At 32.3% G+C, this 18,311-nt stretch overlaps 1 protein-coding gene across 6 annotated transcripts in view; it reads left to right on the forward strand.

Annotated features, from left to right (window-relative positions):
• LOC145688249 (uncharacterized) overlaps positions 1-18,311 on the forward strand; it is a 277,974-nt gene that overhangs the window by 21,755 nt on the left and 237,908 nt on the right. For all 6 annotated transcript variants that reach the window (XM_081762192.1, XM_081762195.1, XM_081762194.1 and 3 more), the window contains exons 6-11: positions 5,017-5,055; positions 7,548-7,601; positions 11,348-11,392; positions 14,210-14,248; positions 15,422-15,460; positions 18,185-18,220. In XM_081762192.1, coding sequence (XP_081618318.1) covers positions 5,017-5,055; positions 7,548-7,601; positions 11,348-11,392; positions 14,210-14,248; positions 15,422-15,460; positions 18,185-18,220 — 252 coding nt within the window. The remainder of the gene's footprint in view (positions 1-5,016; positions 5,056-7,547; positions 7,602-11,347; positions 11,393-14,209; positions 14,249-15,421; positions 15,461-18,184; positions 18,221-18,311) is intronic.

Genomic DNA, 18,311 nt, shown 5'->3' on the forward strand with positions numbered 1-18,311 from the left:
AAACTAATGCATCAGGTTACAAGGAAGATACCTATTCTAATATGGACTGCAAGAACGATACAAATAAACCTGCAGTTGGCGTAGATTTCTACAGGGAATGTTGAATTTCCCTCGCTTGAGTCAAATGTATATTGTATTTCCATTCATATTTAAGTAATGTGTGATTTCGTGTAGCTCAAAAGTTCAGTTCCAATACTTTTGTATGCCTGGTCCCAGTTTTGATGGTGGGGACAGGAACTTCGAGATCAGTCTAGCAAGGAATGGGAAGATAATAAACTCTGTTCTATCCTACATGGAAATGGAAAGAGAAAGGGGAGGAGAGGCTATGAAATCCATATACTGACTATACATCAACCAAGCAGAAACCATTTCGTCGATGAACTGTTATGCATGAAGTTTAGTTAATTATTATCTATACATTATTGTTTAATTGGTCCTTAATATTTATTTGTCATGATTTTATTTCTCAAGGTTTACTTAGGTTCATAGAAGCAATGATGAATTTAAATTTCTTTGTCAAAAGTAACGTTAGAAAATACAGGGTTGAAAACATCCCCTAACTTGGTCTCTACATAAAAAAAAAATATTTTCATGTTCTCGGGAAGGGAGCATTAAATTATTATAATGACTTTGTTCCTTAATTATGACTGACTAAAAAGCATGAAAACTCGTCATTTTAGTAGAGGTATGACATAAAAAGTTGGCGCTTTATCTTGACTGACGTTTGTTATGAAAAACATGGGTGGAGTTAGCTAAATTACTTAAAACGACTTACTTATGGAAATGTTTAAAATGACCATTGATTTCCTTTGCTTTTATAACATTACAGATTTAGTTTTTGGTAGCTGTAAACAACAATCTCTCACAATTACACAATTTTATGCAGCGTTGCAAGCTTTTCCAATATTAATCTTATCTTTGAAACGATTTCCTCCATCAAATGCTTGCAAATTCTGGTTTTTGTTCTTTACATTTGTCGTTAAGCATACCATGATCGGATCAAATACTTACCTACGTTTTTTTCTGAAACAAAACATTTAGAAAAAAAAGTAACATTTTCTATCCCTTGTAACTTTGTTCATATTTATCATGATCACAGTATTCGACACAAACATATTTTGGGGGTGTATTTACTCTTTCGTCTTACTTGCATTAGTATTGCTGTAGAAGCCTCCAAAGTTTGGATATTTGTAATACGGATATTTGTGTTATCGTCATTGTGTTACGATACTGAATAATGAATGTGATATTGTAGGTTTTCGGATAACATGTAGATTTGAAATATCCAAGTAGCTGACAAAATCCTAATTGAACTTTATATTAGATTGGCAACAGTATTAATCTGGTTGTATTGCGGAATATGTAGAACAATTTCCTTTGTCCATATTTATATCGTGAACAATCGATGACATGGTATACTTAAGTGTCTCTTTTCAAATCCATTTTAAAATAGTTAATATGTTGTATTTTAATGTTGTGGATTTTTTGGTTATGAACTATCATTTACAGTTGAAAAGTTGTTGAAGTGTTATACTGGACAACTTTGCAGCCATTAATTTTCTTTAAGGTAGCCTAACTGAAAATTGCCAATGTTAAAGGGAAAAAAAGGAACTCAATCTAATCATCAATTTAAAATGTCGCAAGCATATATTTGGAAAATATTACGTATTGTTATTTCTTTGAAAAATGTATAAAGTTTAGGTTTTTCTAATTTAGAAAGGCAGATGCTGTGAGTGTTGCATATTATAACATATTGGTTTCTCTTTAATTACATACTAGAATTTATAATCTATAGTATGTTCCAGTGATCTTTCAGTTATTTTGTTTAACTACACTCTGTAAAGAAAAAAAATAGCGACACCTCAATTCTCAAGGTAACTTACACAGAAAACCATAGTTGCAGCCGGCTAGAAGAGGAATAGAAGGAAATTATGAGTGTGATAGTTCATTTGCGTTATCTGTGACACCTATGGTGTACAACGGCGCTTACTAATTATTTATGTATCAGTAATATTTTCAGCAGATGGCATCTGAGAATGTCTCGTAAGTTATTGGAGTGAGAATACTGCATTGCATTTGTGATGTGTAGGCCAAGGTAATTAGCATTCTGTGATTGTTCTCTGCTTTGTCATTGTTTGAACAGTGTCAAGTGACAATATTGTTGTTGTGCAGCGTTGTTTTTGTATGAAATTGTTGTTACATGTGGACTGTAAACAAGTATGATGAGTAAGAAATATGACTTGTCGCCACGTGAACAAGACATAATTCTTGCTTTGCACAGCTAAGTTCCATCTCTAAGGGAGATGGCTGGAATACTCAAAATCCACCACTCGACGACAGAAAGAGTAATTCACAAGCAAAAATTGTATAAGAAACTCCTTCGTGAACAGTGTGATAGAAAAACCAAAACATCACCTAGAGCAGATCGCCAAATAAAATCAATAGCACTGCAGAATTAAGGAATGACTTCCCCAAAAATCGTTTCTATAATTTGAGATGATCTTGGAACTGCAGTTACTCGTACGACTGTATTATCTTAACTGTATGAAGATAATATTACAAAAAAAAGCGCCTGGAAAGTCGAAACTGACAAAAACACAGAAGACTTCAACACGTAGGTTTGTGAGGCGATATGCTACTTGGACTTATGACAACTGGAAGCATGTTGTTTCCCCCGTTGAAGAAAGTCTAGAATAGTGGGAAACAATAGTGGTGTGAAGTTGTGGATACGAATGAACGAGGAACTTGATACGTATTTTGTTTAAGAGATGCAAATATTCAGTTACTGAGTGATGGTATGGGCTTGCCTCACCGCCAAAGACGTCAGAACAATGGGTATATGTAAAGAGTCATTTGATGCACAAAAACGTCTTCAAATTCTGGTACGTAAAATTCTTACAACAGCTAAAGATAACTTTCCTGAAAAAATATGGACTACTTCGTTTACCAGGACGTTAGTGCTTCATGTCACCAAGCGAAAATCGTTAATACGTGGTGCAAGAATATCCTCCTCCAAATTCACCTGATATGAATCCAATTGTAAAGTTTGAGTCAGTATGAGCAGGACTCAATAGACAACTATCTCGGATAGAATGGACCTCACAGAACAGATAATCCGTGAGTGATTTCATGAAATCAAGGTTGCATTTTGCAATAGCCTTGCCACCAAAAGGCCTCGACGATTCCCTCCACTTCCTAAAGCTTATGGTCCACATACGAAATCTAGTTAGATGTATCGTACCTCTCAATGTTCTTACACAATATATTTTACTCTTAGGAAGTTACATTTTTTGTTTTGTGCTGTTATTGTTGATCTTTCATACTTTTATGTATAATTCTTCCCACAGCAGTTTTTGCTGAAAACACACGTAGCTACTAGTATATGAATATAAATTCATTATATGCATATAAAAAACCTGAATCTGTGGCACAATATTAAGAATGGACTGCTCATTAATAATATGCATTGTAATATTATCAGCAATTCATATAAAAAATCATATGGGTTAATGTATGTTGTAAAAGCCATATCCGAGCAAGTGTCGCTATTTTTTCTTTACAGAGAGTATATTAGGTTTAACTTCAAATAGACTAAAAGTGTGAATTTTCTGATGTGCAGTAGTGTAGTAAATCGCTTTTCTCAAATAATAGCTTTAGAAAGAATTAACTATTAATAGGTAAATGTATGGTTAATGTGTATTTACAGTACTGCATACACGTGTATGGTTAATCGTATGTTGCTTTTGTTTAAGGAGTACATTGATTAGAATATAAACAACAATGAACTTCGAATGCAACTAATAGTTTATTAAGAGTACTTGTTTTGTGTTTAATTTGTTTGAATTTTTGGGGATTTGAAACAGACAGAACGTTCCACTATTTACTATAATTTTCTAACTAACAGCCTTTCAATGAATTTGTTCCAGATTCTTAGTAGTCGCTTATTTCAGAGACAGAAGAGGTAATGGATTTAGAAAAAAAATATATATAGTATTTTCCATGTTATGTCTTAACGCTATATATATATATATTTTTACAGCAAAGTAGCTTCTGGATTTTAGCACGTAAGCTTTAACTTGTGTTGTATTGTAGTTTTCCTGGACTATTGCTGGTGGCGTATGTAGAATCAACTCTTCAAATAGATTTGAACTTTTCAATATTTGTGTACAGAAACCAACAAAAAACATGGGTATAAAAGAATTTTTGGGGATCAAAACTTGAAAGGAAACGATCAATTTACGTTTGATTAAGAAATAACGTATTTCCCTAATAATATTGGAAACTTCGTGACGGGAACAAATATCCTTGCTGCTGACATCCCTATTAGACCATAATCAATCAGGTAACCAATACTAACAGCTATTTCAATTGGTCAACTCGTTCGGAAATAAGGACCAAAATACTATGTAAGGTGCGATTGCCTATTTTTGCTATTATTATTATTGATATTTTTGCTATTATTATTATTATTATTATTATTATTATTATTATTATTATTATTATTATTATTATTATTTAATATGTTTGAATATTACTGGAGAGTATACTACTACGATTTTTTTAAAAAATAACTTTCTTCTTATGTATTAACTGTTACAAAGAGCAATGGTGAGAATTCAGGTTGAGTACGTAGACCCATAGAAATATAAATTAAGGTTAGTTTTTTTCTCCTTCATAACATTGATATTTTCTTACAAGTTCTTTTACTACTTTTTGTCATCTAAGTTGTGATAAGTAGGACTAGCTAGTATCTTGCCCTAAATACTAATTCTAATTTGCAATGTAAGGTGTAATTTTGTTAATTTCGTTATTTATTAATGCAAGAGGTACTACAAGCTATTACTTGAAAGCTCTAATCTAATATTATATCAAATTATTTTTTTTGTAAAATACTTTAACAAATTCTATTTAATGGCAATTTTAACCTCTTATAAAGAAGAAGCTAACTGCTTCATAATGCTTTAATTTTTACTCTGGAATCCATTTTGATATATTACGGATTATTTCTCATTTCAGGATCCTCCAGTGCATATTATCTATGGAACTGTGACTCCAGTAAGTTTCATTGTAATTATTCATAGTTGCATACATGCATTCACATAATCCATTTTCAACTTGATGATTTGTGACTTTGCAGTTTACTTCTGGTAAGAGAAATCCTTGGTTCGATCAAACACCAAGTGAGTTTGTCGTGCACAATATTATGTCCATGAATTTTCTCTAAGTTCTCTCGTTTACTTGCACATTCTCATCCCACCAATTGTTTTCATAACCATCCACCTTCATTACTCACCTTTTTACTTTAGAACAAGAGGAATAAATGCAGGACGTAGAAACTAGAAGTTTCCTTTTTATTCCATTCGTTACCGTTCGCTACGCCTATTCTCGGTAAATCGCATGAACAGACACAGAACAGATGAATACTTGCTGAGTGGATAAAGAGAACAGTGACAGAAAAACCGAAACATCGGTGGTAAATTGGACGGTAGGTACTGCCAACCCTTCTCTACATCATTTTCGCGTCTCGTCTTCTCTAATCTGTACTGTCTGTTTCTCTCAATGGCTGCTCCAGGAGTGAATATGTGATAAGATGCTACACATTGATCAGCTGGATATATGATTGGTGGATGTGCGCGGACACACAAAAAACCAAATAGACTTTTTCAATACAGTATACACCTTCAACTGTGAAATAAATAAATAAGCATGTTAAAGATGTTATATATGTGCACAAATTGTAACTGGTCTTATATTAATAAAAAAAATCTCAAACTCGAAAACTATACATTGCCAACATCTGTATGAATGTATTTTCTCCTTGTGCCTTGAAATGTCTTACTTGAACCGTAGGTAGACTGTCCTGTAGATGGCGTTTTCCAAATTCAATTTTATTCTAAGGTGTTGCAATATAGCAATATTATACAGTGAAACTTCTATTAAGCGTAGTGTTGATTGTTCGATTGGATACGAAAGATGCTTAATATAGGAATATAAATTTGGGTGAATATATTAAAAAGTTTGAATTAAAATTTTGACATTATTTATTCAATTGAAAGTACATGAACTTCTGCTTTCCACTTTGTGAAATTATTTTTACTTTTTCAAAGAAGAAATACATTGCAAAATCTCCTCCCATCTCTCTCTCTCTCTCATACATTTCCTCCTGGTGAGCATTGAAATGCTTGACATTGCAGTTCGCAAAATTTGTTGCCTTGTATACTTAATTTAGTTTTCAGTGACTCCTACAATGACGTTGAGAAGTCTTTAGCAAACTTCTCCTTCATTATCCTCTTTGTTATCTGACTCGACAATTTTTGAAAGCAATAAAGGTTTATTTAAATGTACAGTATTCTTATTATTTCATTCACAGTAATTCTCACGAATACAGTATATAATAATTTTCATCTCTATTTAATATTACGGTGTAGTTGATTGGTTAGTGATCGCTTAACTGAAAGTTCTCCATAGGCCCAGTGGTCAAACTGAGTAGTTTCTTTCTTTCTTTTTTTAAAAAAGAGAACCTTAATGTGCATTAATAATACTACACTTTATATCGGTTCTTATACAAGAAATGACCATTAAGAGAGGAGGCTATTTTAAAGGAGTAAAAGACAACTTTCGGAACGCGAAAATCGAGTCAAAATGACCATGTATTCGCAAATGTTATTTTATCACGAGAAATATAAAGAAGTATGACTCAATATTGACCATGTGTGTGATTTAAATGATTATGGTATTCGTATGGTTAATGATACGGGACTTCCATATTGACTTATGGAAGAAAAAATAAAGGAAAGAAAAAGCTGTTGAAATAGGGTGTCGTTGAATAAGGACACAAAATACATGATTATTTTCAGGCATTCATACCATTTTCTGTATAAAATAAAATTGATAAGATAGGTGGTCGCTAAGAAAAGTTCCACGGTAGTTTGGTTTTGCAAATTCAGTCACAGAATAATATATTTCACACTATGGTTATACTTGGTACACTTGACCTCTTGCTTCTTTCCACTCCAGAGTTTTCTGTTGTGAACTATAACCAATGAACGGACTAGTTATATGCGATATTGGAACCAATCACGAAACTAGAATTTCTTGGGAATTTTCTACTCTTGCAAAACTCATTTGTTTTTGAATTATGTATGTTAATAATCTTTCTCTGTGTATGTTTCTGGTTCATGGTTTAATAGAAATGTGTATTGTCGTATTCTTTCTTTCTCTTACAAAAGCTCCTATAATTTGGAAACACTGTAAATTTTCTGCTATGCTCGATAAGATAGAACTGGTTGACCCCATGACCCAGCAGCTGGTGCTGACTTAATAATGAATACCATTTTTTATCTTTCATCCTTATACTTCGCTTCTGTGCATACAGCGGTGTTAAAAGTTACTACATTACATGTACTTACTACTAGTTACTGATATTTCACATAAGTCAAACTAACAAAAACATTATTAATAAATTAACTAAAATATGATTGATTGGCCTTTTAACTTTCTGTTAATTTGAAAATTGGAAGTAAAATATCTCATTCTTTCTTTTGCAGCTGTACGAGCATTTCTCTCTGGGACAACAAGACCCATTTGCAAATTACTTTGAGGTAATGTTATAAATTTATCATTGGTTTACAAATAAATTATGCCCTTCATTTAAAAATGTTAATTAAGTATTAATTTTGCAATATAAAAATGTCATTTTAGATGTCAATATTTGAAAAACTTCATCACACACACACACATACAAAAACTTTGTGGATCAGAATTGTATTTATTGTGATGGTAGATTTTCATCTGGATTAGGTTTAACAATATTAACATTTTGAAACTTCCCCTCAATTAAAAGATACAGAGGAAAGCTCTTATTATTATCATAAAACCTTTCTTTCAAACTGCTGGACCCCAAAATATGAAATGTTATATAGTGTGAGAGCCTTTTGACACACAAATTTCGAATATACTATTTTTGTGTTCGAATTCAATACGATGGATACAAAGAAAAAGGCAAAGACATTTTGTACGCCTTTGCGTACTTACTTTCATGGAAAAATATTCAATTGCAATGGTTTTCTTGATATCATAAGTTATCAATTGATAGTGATTCATATAACAGATTGAAATTTTCTAAACTCAGCAACACAAAGGAATTATCGAGAAAACTATGAGAAAGAAATTACGGGAAAACTTTCGGGATTGAGATGGTAATATTTTTTTGATCTTGAATTTTGAATTTTCAACTTGAAGGAAGCTGTCGGCGAAAGAAGCTAGCATATCTCTGTTTTATTATTAAGCTATTTGCTACTATTAGTTGTTTTATTAGCTTCTGGAGGCACAGTGGATCAGTAGTTTATTGGCTTCTGGCGCTAGAGGACCCTGTTTGAGCCGAGGACATGTGAGCTTGCGGTGAATAACGTCGTTTCTCGAAACTCTTTCGGGTTTTCTCGAAACTCTTCCATTTACTTTCACATTCTCATTCTACGAAATCTTTTACAATCATTCATTCAATTTTAATTTTAATTTTAAACCCCCATATATATACCTTTTAAAATCTTTGGTACCAAATATGGTCAGAAATACATGTAGTAATTTGACTGGCATTAACATGTATTTAATCACATAATAACTGTGAGTTATGCAACCATCCTTACACCTAAAGTTCCGGGATATCACACACCCTTCACTCTCTAATCCCTTAACTCTTTCTTCTTCCATCAAAAAAGTCATGTTTTTAATAAAAGAGACGTTTATGGTTCAATACTCTTCTATATCTTCATACCTAATACGTCAATAAAGCTTGACAAATATATAGCGCAGAACATGTAGATCTTAGTGGAGTATCTTTCATACAGTTACCTGACTCTGAAGCCCCTACAGGGGTACCCAATTATTTAAAATATTATTTACCAGAAAATGGCGGGATATTTTCACAAATGTCTCCCGAGTTAGTGGGTCACAGCACGTATCTTGTATAATTCGAGAGCCTGTTCTATGATAAAGGCAATGATGTACGAACCATGAGCATAAATCTATTAGGATAGAAGCAGGAGGATTGATGTAACATCTTTGAAAGTAAAGAAATGCCTGAAATTCAACAATGCCCTGTCGATTGTTTGGCTAACTGATATGCCCGTTTTTCTCACAAAGTAGTAAGGTTATTGCAAAATAATGCAAATATGTGAGATATATGCTACCTACACCACATAAAAAAAGGTTGGTTTGCCTACCTAACATGCATTATGCTTCATGTTAGGTAGACAGCAATAGAAATAAAGTTTCAGGCTTTCTGTATTTACCCTGTTAACAAAGACTTACGCTAGCAAAGAGTCTTACAGAACTAGAGTGTATAGACTTTTCAGAAAGTTTGCTATAAATTAGAAAACAGCCATTAATGCACTTTTGTTTCATTATTTATATCGGATAACATTACTTGCAGCTTTTGTCACAATTACGAAAATTTTAGTTCCCTATTTAATACGGCTAATGTCTCAACGGGCTTAGCAGGCCTAATGTTAACTTTTTTTTTATATACAGATTACCGCCAAGAGTTAATATTAAGAGTTGGCACCTTACTTTTTCTCCGGTCTTAAACCTTGTTTAACAATTCACCTGCTTGTTCTATTCTTTAATGTTGCTCCTCGTGGTCGAATGACTAATACCTGCACTTTTGGTTCTGAGTTTAATTTCTGGTCGGGTTACAAATCAAAGCAGTTTCAGACCCCACTTTAAATAATAGACTCAGTCTTATAGTGTTAATACTGATAAAGAACATTAAAGGGTAACTGATGTTGTTTTAACAAATGCTGATTCATTTAAAGTATTCACTAAAATATTTATAAATTCTTGGTAGTTTTAATAAAACATCAAATTAAGAAGTCTGAGCGCTAAAAGTACCCCTCTTTTTCCCTCTTTATTTATTTAGTTTTATTTTTTTCCTACAAATCTTAATTTTTAGCAGTTTTATAATGTTATTGAACCTAACATAACGTTACATAAGGGTCGTTTTAGAATCCATAGTACCGACCTGGTCACCCAATAATTATCCAAACGGTTAACTATTGTTTTTAATATTATTCATTTAAGTCATTTTTTTAATGATTATAAAATATATACAATTTCGTACTTGTTGATTTTAAACTTTAAATTTTATCCTACATTACACTTATGAGAGAAGAGATCAAGCCATTTTAAAGAAATTAAAGGAAAATTTTAAACAACTATAACACACAGTAATGTTTTTAGAAAACAATTGTTTATCTTTTACTGACCACAATTAAACATTACACTTGATGAAACATTGCTTTATGTAACAGTTTAAATGTTTCATTTTTGATGTGTGGTTTTATCTCCTTGTTCATCCCTCTATACTTTTAAATATTATATGTATTTTTTAAAAAATATACTTCGTAGATCTTATATTGCCGCTGAGATGTCAGCCATTTTGACTAATACTAATTATAGTACTTCAGTGTCACTAAGAAATAATGCTGAGTTTGATAAAACATGCTTCTCAGAAAATTGATTGGTCTGTCTAATCTCACTGTGAAATATTTTAAAATGTGGCTATAATTCTGTTCACAGATTTTTAATTCTATATTTAGGGTAATTTATAGCAAACAACTCTGTTTTACTGTTTGAAGTCATCGTAGTTCTATCTCAATAGTGTGAGTATTGTTACATATATTATATTCTAAATAATTTTACCACACACCAATATGTTGTATACTCCATATTGCACAATATTCTGTGGATTTCTGCGTTTCGTCCGACATTACATTAAAAAAAATATTTTTCAGCCTCCCGTGGCCAATCCATGGGTGAATCAACAAAATAGAGAAAGGGTAAGCACATAAAATAAACACGCGTGACCCATACATATTCACTGAAATGTGTATTTTTTGAACCATTAATGTAACGGAAATATAATCCCACACTTTCGATGCTTTAATATTGCTTTGTTGACAAGAGTACAATCCAATGCACAGGTCATCTTGGAATGTTTGAATTATAACGAAACACTTGTTTTGGGTACATTTTAATGGATATTTTGTTGATATTATTTATGTAATTACTGTGTCACCAAGAAAAAGTACAAAAATTGTTTAAACGTGTTTCTCAGAAACAAGATTGAACTTGCCTTTGTATGTTACATTTCAATATATACTCTATATGGCATTCATAGTGCACTGTCATGGCGCACAGCCATGAGAATTTAAGTCACTTTTTGGCAATTTTTAGTTTTTGATACAGTATTGATAAGGATGCAGCAATTTGTTGTATATACCACATTAAGAATATTCTGTTAATATCTAAGTTTCGCCCGAGACAACATATTATTTTTTTTATTTTTCAGCCTTCCATGGCCGTTGTACTGATGAATCCAGTAAATGCAGGAAGAGTAAGTACATACACTAATGTGTTTGACACATAAATAATCACATTAACAAGAACACTCACCAAAATATATATTTTTGAAGCATTAATAACACATTTATGATGCTTTAAGGTTATGCGTTGACAACAATACAATTCATTGCATAAGCTATCCTGAAACGTTTGAATTATAACGAAATACTTGTTTTGGATACATTTGATGGATATTTTGTTATATTACTTATGTAATAGCCGTGTAACCAAGAAAGATTGCCAGGGTTATTTAAACGTCACCGTAAGACGGGGTTACTTTGCACGAGATTTAAGGACTTTTAAAGAAAATCGTATGTAATTTACAAACGTAATAATTTAGAACACTGTATTTTAAACATGTAATAGCTAGATATATAAGGAAAATATTCGCGCAAGTGCATTAGTAAACATTCAGTATAACCATAGTTATTGAAATATAAAAACTTTGGTGCAAAGTTACCCCATAGGTAAGGATACCTTGAACTACATAAATAAAAGTATGTTCAACATACGAACATAATGCTTCTGTGCAATGTTTTCTCTTCAGTATTTATACATTTCACTTCCTACACAAAACTGCATGCAGTCTACAAATATTGATATTAGAACGATGGTGCCGGTATCGGTACTTAGTATGAATTATCGATATTTGTAAAGAAAATTATGTATTTTCTGGTCCCGGTACATGAACCACATTCTGATAGTTTAGCATACACGTGTATGTCCTACAAACATGGAAATTCAGAAACAGAAAAATATTCCGGTGAACTGATTTGTCTTGATTGCTCTTTATGTCCAAGAATATCATCCCAACCATAATTAGTGGAAGATTTGCGGGGTTTGGGACTTTCAGGCTGAAGCTCAACCAAATTGCATGATTTTTTTAAAAAAAATCTAATATTAGTCATTACTATGCGTATAAGCTTCAAGGACCTCCCCAAAGGTCTAGTGATTTATGGAAAAAACGAAGCCTTTCTGAGTGAAGCCCCTCTCAAACTATTTTTCTGGATCCGCCACTGTTTGTAATTTATTTTCCAACAAGAAATCCATTCCAGCATCCACCTAAATAAAAAAACTTACTTAAAATTAGAATGCAGAAGGTACCAGCAGTAATAATTTCATATTTAAGGCTTACTTTGGAACGGTGCAAAGTAACCAGGATTAGAGGATGAAACCGTCTTCTTCCAGCCTTATTTTTTATGACTTTAAAACGTTTTCCACTACAATTTCAACTATTGCTTCAAAGTGACATTATACGTAGTAGTACTCTACGAACTGGCTTAACTTTGACGGAAATTCTTGTACGTGATATCTTTCAAATTTTGTCGGCCTTTACAATGACTGCTTTCCATACCTTTACAACAACAAACAAAAACTTTCCAGGTAATTAGAACTGATGTTAATCGCCAACATTATAGCCAAAATACAGTTACATGTTCTATTTTACGGTGGCAGTTGAAACTTTCTCTTTACAGTTCATGGTATTTACCGACAGAGAACTGTGCAACTCTTTTCATATTTTGTGCAAAGTAACCCTATCTTACGGTACTCAGAGACATGATTAATCTTGCCTTATTGTATTATATTTCAGTGTATACTCTATACGACGTTCATGGTGCACGATGCACGACGATGGTGCAGGGTTATAAGCGATTAAGTCAGTTTTGGGCGAATTTTAGTTTTTGATTCAGTATTGATAAGGAAAACAGAATCTTTTATTTTGGTAATACTTGCTATGTGCCGTATAACTCACAATAAGTGATCAATACGCCTTAAGTCACATTTTCTAACATTTGATTAGTATTAAGTACTTATGTGGACATATGCCCCCAGTATCACCAATGCGTATTAAACTGAAGAAGTTTTATGTTGACTTAAGTCTTTAGTAACTCTCGAGATTTAGAAAATTCTTAAGATGTGTTAACACTTTGTCAAAGAGGAAACTTGTAAAATTAATATCTGAAAGGAAAAAATAGTAACATTTACTAGTTCTTGAAAGTATTTCAATATTTTTTTTTCCTGCGGGAAGGAAATTATTCGCTTAGCAAGGAAGTAGGCTGATATTAATAAAGTAGGCAAACGTTTAACTTGATTTAATAGTTAAAACGCATTTAAGATCAAGATTCAGACTTTTATTTTTATACTGTCAAGAAATCTTAATACTTTAATTTTATTTTTGGAAATATTTTGTATAGTAATTTTGAAGATTATCAAAATTTATTTTTGTTTGTAATTAGTTTCACAAAAACAGTTTGTAGATGTAGCTAATATTGTATTTTTTAAGATTCAATTTCCCCCTTCTCTCCCTAAATGACACCTCTCGTACTACATAAAGTAGCCATTTATATGGCTTTGCATTGAATAACTTTTTTACTATACTGATGCAGAGGTATAAACTCATGTTGGTTTAAGGAATGAAAATGACAGAATATAAAATTTAAGAACATTGAAGATTTGAGTAATCTAATAGGGACTACTTAAACTGTAATTATATATAATCATCTCTAAAAAATAAACATTTGGATTTTTGATATCTCGATGTTTGTTTTGTTTCATCTGAAAAAGTAATATTTTTGACTTAAGACCTTACGATGATGCACCAAAGATACATTTATGTTGGCCGTTATTTAAATGTGATGTAATTTGTCTCGAGTCGCCGTAGTTATCCTATCCAAGTGATGTTACACCTATCGTATTCTGAATTATTTGACCACAAACCAATTTGTCATAAATACCGAAATTATTATATCTTTTTTTGATGTCTCAGTCTCGTCTCATATTATATATTTTTTTATATATTTTTTTGTAGCAGCAACCGAGTGTTTCTGGTATGGATGATCTAGGAGAAGTAAGTATATTCATATTTCATGATTATATATATATATATATATATATATATATATATATATATATATATGTATATATAATTATTAATATTAATGACTTGAAAGCTAAATGCCGTTCTTCAATACTTATAAAAGTACAACCTAATGTTAACTTAAGACATTTCAAGCAAAATGCAATATTTATTGTAAAATTGGTTTAGTAGATATGCTTTATATTATTTACACATCAATAAGAAAATAAAACTAAAATTATTAAAATATGTAACACGGAGACTTGGGTGAATTTCCTTGTCTTCCTATAATACACACAAATATACGAAGTATATAAATATACATATACGAAGTTCTATATTTGTGTTGGCAAATTTGTGAATGTTGAACAGGTTCATGCTCAGGATGTAGAGCTATGTCTAGAGTCACCGAAATTATGCTATCAGAACATTGTAAGATTTATTATGAAAAAAAATATTTAATTATTTTACTTCATACCAACTTTAGTTATTATACAACATAGTCAGTACCTACTTCGAGTTGGGTTCTTATCACATTACTTCAATTGAACGTCGTATTCTAAGGGAAGGGAAGGGGTTTGAGTTAATTCCAAAATATGTATTTCAGGAGCCCTACGTGTTAGGGAGCTAAAACTCGGTATATAAATTACTCATTAACAATAAGTGGACAAGTGTTTCAGCGTTTACAAAAATTCCACAAGGAGAAAGGGGACAATTTCTATGGTATTTTAATGTTGACTTTTGTATTCATGAAAAGACAAAAATAGGGAAATAGTTCAACCGTTTACTATGAATTTTTGCAACGAATAGTTGGATCAACTTCGGATTTTATCATTACTCTCAGATTGCAATGCGTGTCTTAATGGGAGAAGGGAGTTCATTTTCTTTCTTTACAAGCAATAACGGTTGAATTGTTTGAAATTAATGTTTGAACATAATTAACACTTCAACCGAGTTGATTTCTTATAATTCAATTTCAATTCAAACACATCTTGACGGGGGAAGGAAGCTCAAATATAATCCTCAAATATTTTACATAAATCTATTCTTCCCGTACGAAGAACGGGCACTTCATTTAGTTTGATATAAACATACAGTATAGACTACATGTTTCTATCTGTTTCTTAATCTGCTCTTAAACTACGTTACTTTTTCTTGTTGCAGGGTCCAGTGGAGTTTCCTGAAGTGTTATATGCTATAGAAGTAAGTGCATAGACCTATATCGTAATCCTAATTAAGAAACTACACGAACTCACTCACTCACTGACATCAAATAACGGGTACTTCCAATTGTCGTGAAAAGTTGAAAATTGGCATGATTGTAGCCTTTGGGGACTAACTTACTGGAAAATTGCCAAAAGTAAATATTTTAAATTTTTAGGGAGTCTAAAGGAGGAATTAAGAAGTTCCCCATATTGTTTAGATGTATCTTTTCTTTTACCTATAATCTCATGTTTTAGGTACTTGGAATTGGAATACAAACTTGAAATTCGGTATACTTGTATCCCTTCTATAGGGTTATTTAATAAAATCACTAAAAATAAGAATTTCCAACTTCAGAGTGGCTTTATGGGGAACTGAAAAATTTTTCACATCTCATTTATATGGGACATCTCCTACACGATACGAAAATTTTATGCACTTTCAGCAGGATTAGAAATTTGCATGATTGTAGCCTTGCGGGTCTAACCCACAGGGAAATTGCCAAAATTGAATACACCTGACCCGTGCCATGCAAAAGGTTAGAATTAACAAGTAAAGAGTAACTTCTGAAAATGAAAATCCAACATCATCACCATAAAATAAGTCGATACTTTGTGGATGACTAAACAAAGGCTAATGTAAAAATAAATTACGAGTGATTAAGCAGAGTATTAAGAAGCAAGGGCTGATACATATAAGATGCAAGGCCGTAGGCCAAGAAAAGGGGGGGGGGACAAGGCCCCCAGCTGGCCAAAGGCTAATCTTATATGTAAAGGTGAAACTTTGTTTGCCTGTATACAACTCCACGCTGTTGAATAGTTTGATGTGAATTTAGAACATAGTTAATATGTATCCTGTGCTAGATCGTAGGCTATTTAAATTTTCTATGCATGTCCTAAAGTAGGAGGAGGGGTATTTAAACAAATCTTGAGGCTCCCTGTGCAAGGAACTGGCATTATGCCATATTAATAAAATAAAAAAGAAAAGATAACTGCTGAACCTTCTCAAATAATATTTAAATATCTATAACGGACTTTTATCCTGTCACTTTGATTAAAATATCTATCCTAAAGAGAAAAGGGGTTGAAAATTTATGTATGAAAAATAGAATCTCAGGAGCTCGCCAAGTTAGGAAGATGCAACTCGGTATGTAAACTCCTTATGAAAAATAAGATAACGCCTTTCCCAATGCCCTCAAACATTCCGCTGCTGAGGACGGGGGAGGGAGTCAATTTTTATATGAGAACCATTTTTTCAAAACTCGATAGAGCAAATTTTGAGAAACGGAGGTATCAGTGACGTATTTAAGGGGTCTTTCAGGCTTAAGCCCCCCGAAATCTTGCTTACTATAGTAAAGTAAATGAAATACCTTGCAGAATTTTCACATTTCCAGGCCAAGGCCCCCGAAAGTTAGCAACCCCCCGAAACAAAATTGTAAATACGCCACTGAGAGGTATATATATATGATAGGTATGCTTTTTATGCTACCAATCGAGTTATGAAATCAGAATTGGTAAATCTCGAAATGTGCCGTGTTTATAGAATACTAAATCATGATTGTTTTGTCAGAACTCGATATAGGTTACGTACAATAATAACAAAAATACAATTCCTGTAAAAAAAAAAAAAAAAAAAAGAATATGTTTTGTGCTCTATCGAGTTTAAAAAGAACGCTCCTCATATTCTTCTCCACATTTAATTTGATGTTGTCTCTATTATCGTTACGAGGAAACGACTACAAAAGATTTCTAGTAATAATCTGCAGATGCATATCCACAAAATTCCCTAGCAGTTATCTTTTCTCACAAGATATATATGTGTTTGAGACAGAATGTTTAGAAAACGTCCTTTATATTTACCAGCATTTAGTTTCCTTGTCTTTGCCTGGAGGGATTCCGAACTAACCTCTAACACTTGGACTAACATCCTTTTATCCCTTATCCTCAATCAATGTCAACTGTAAACGCTGGGAATAATCACGATGTAAACAAAATATACACTATGTTTATATCAAAATCGAAGCTCTTTTATGTAGTTTTGCAGAGAAAAAAATGTGTGTACATGTGTAAAGCTATAACATGGTATGTATTTTTCCCTCTTTTTCCTCATTATTCTTGATGGATCACAACCCTAAACATAGAGTTATTTCGGAAGCATACAGCAGATTTGATAGAAATCCGATAACTTTTACCAGTGTTTTACAGACATATGGTAAGACGGACAGACGGATAGATAAATACTGGTTGAATAGAATGACTGAATCACGCTTTTTTTTATTTGAGTTTTAGCTTCCTTTCTGTGGCGATAATATATGAGACGTGGATTTACAGCTTAACATGGGATCCGAATCACATAAGCTCTTGATGGGAATCGAACCCAGGTCCCCACGGCAAAGCTGCGTACATTAAAAGCTTAGCCATAGAGGAGCTCTAGGTTGAAGCTCGGATATCAATACTCAGGTAGTTGATTGAACTATCTTATTTAAGTAGAATATATTTCAATCTGTATTATATACTTTTCTTGTTAGACATCTAAATGTTATATTTAATCCGTGCTAAGTCCATTGAGTTATGTCAAGGGTCACCATATTATCCTACCGTAATAAGACTTTTTATAGCTATAATTTTTCAAGTTACTTTACTACAAACCAATTTGTGATACATACCACATTAATCAATTTGTTTTTAAGTTTCGTGTGAAACTAACGAGTATTTCTTGTTTCAGTTTCCACAAGTGATTGAATGGGATTATCCAGAATCTGTAAGTATATAAATACGTAATGCTTAAATATGCAGAAATCAAGAAAGAAATTCACTGACAAATATATACTTTGAAATATATTAACAAATTG

Source organism: Thermobia domestica, chromosome 6 (genome assembly GCF_964235325.1).
Source record: "Thermobia domestica chromosome 6, izTheDome1.hap1.1, whole genome shotgun sequence".
NCBI classification, from domain to species: Eukaryota; Metazoa; Arthropoda; class Insecta; order Zygentoma; family Lepismatidae; genus Thermobia; species Thermobia domestica.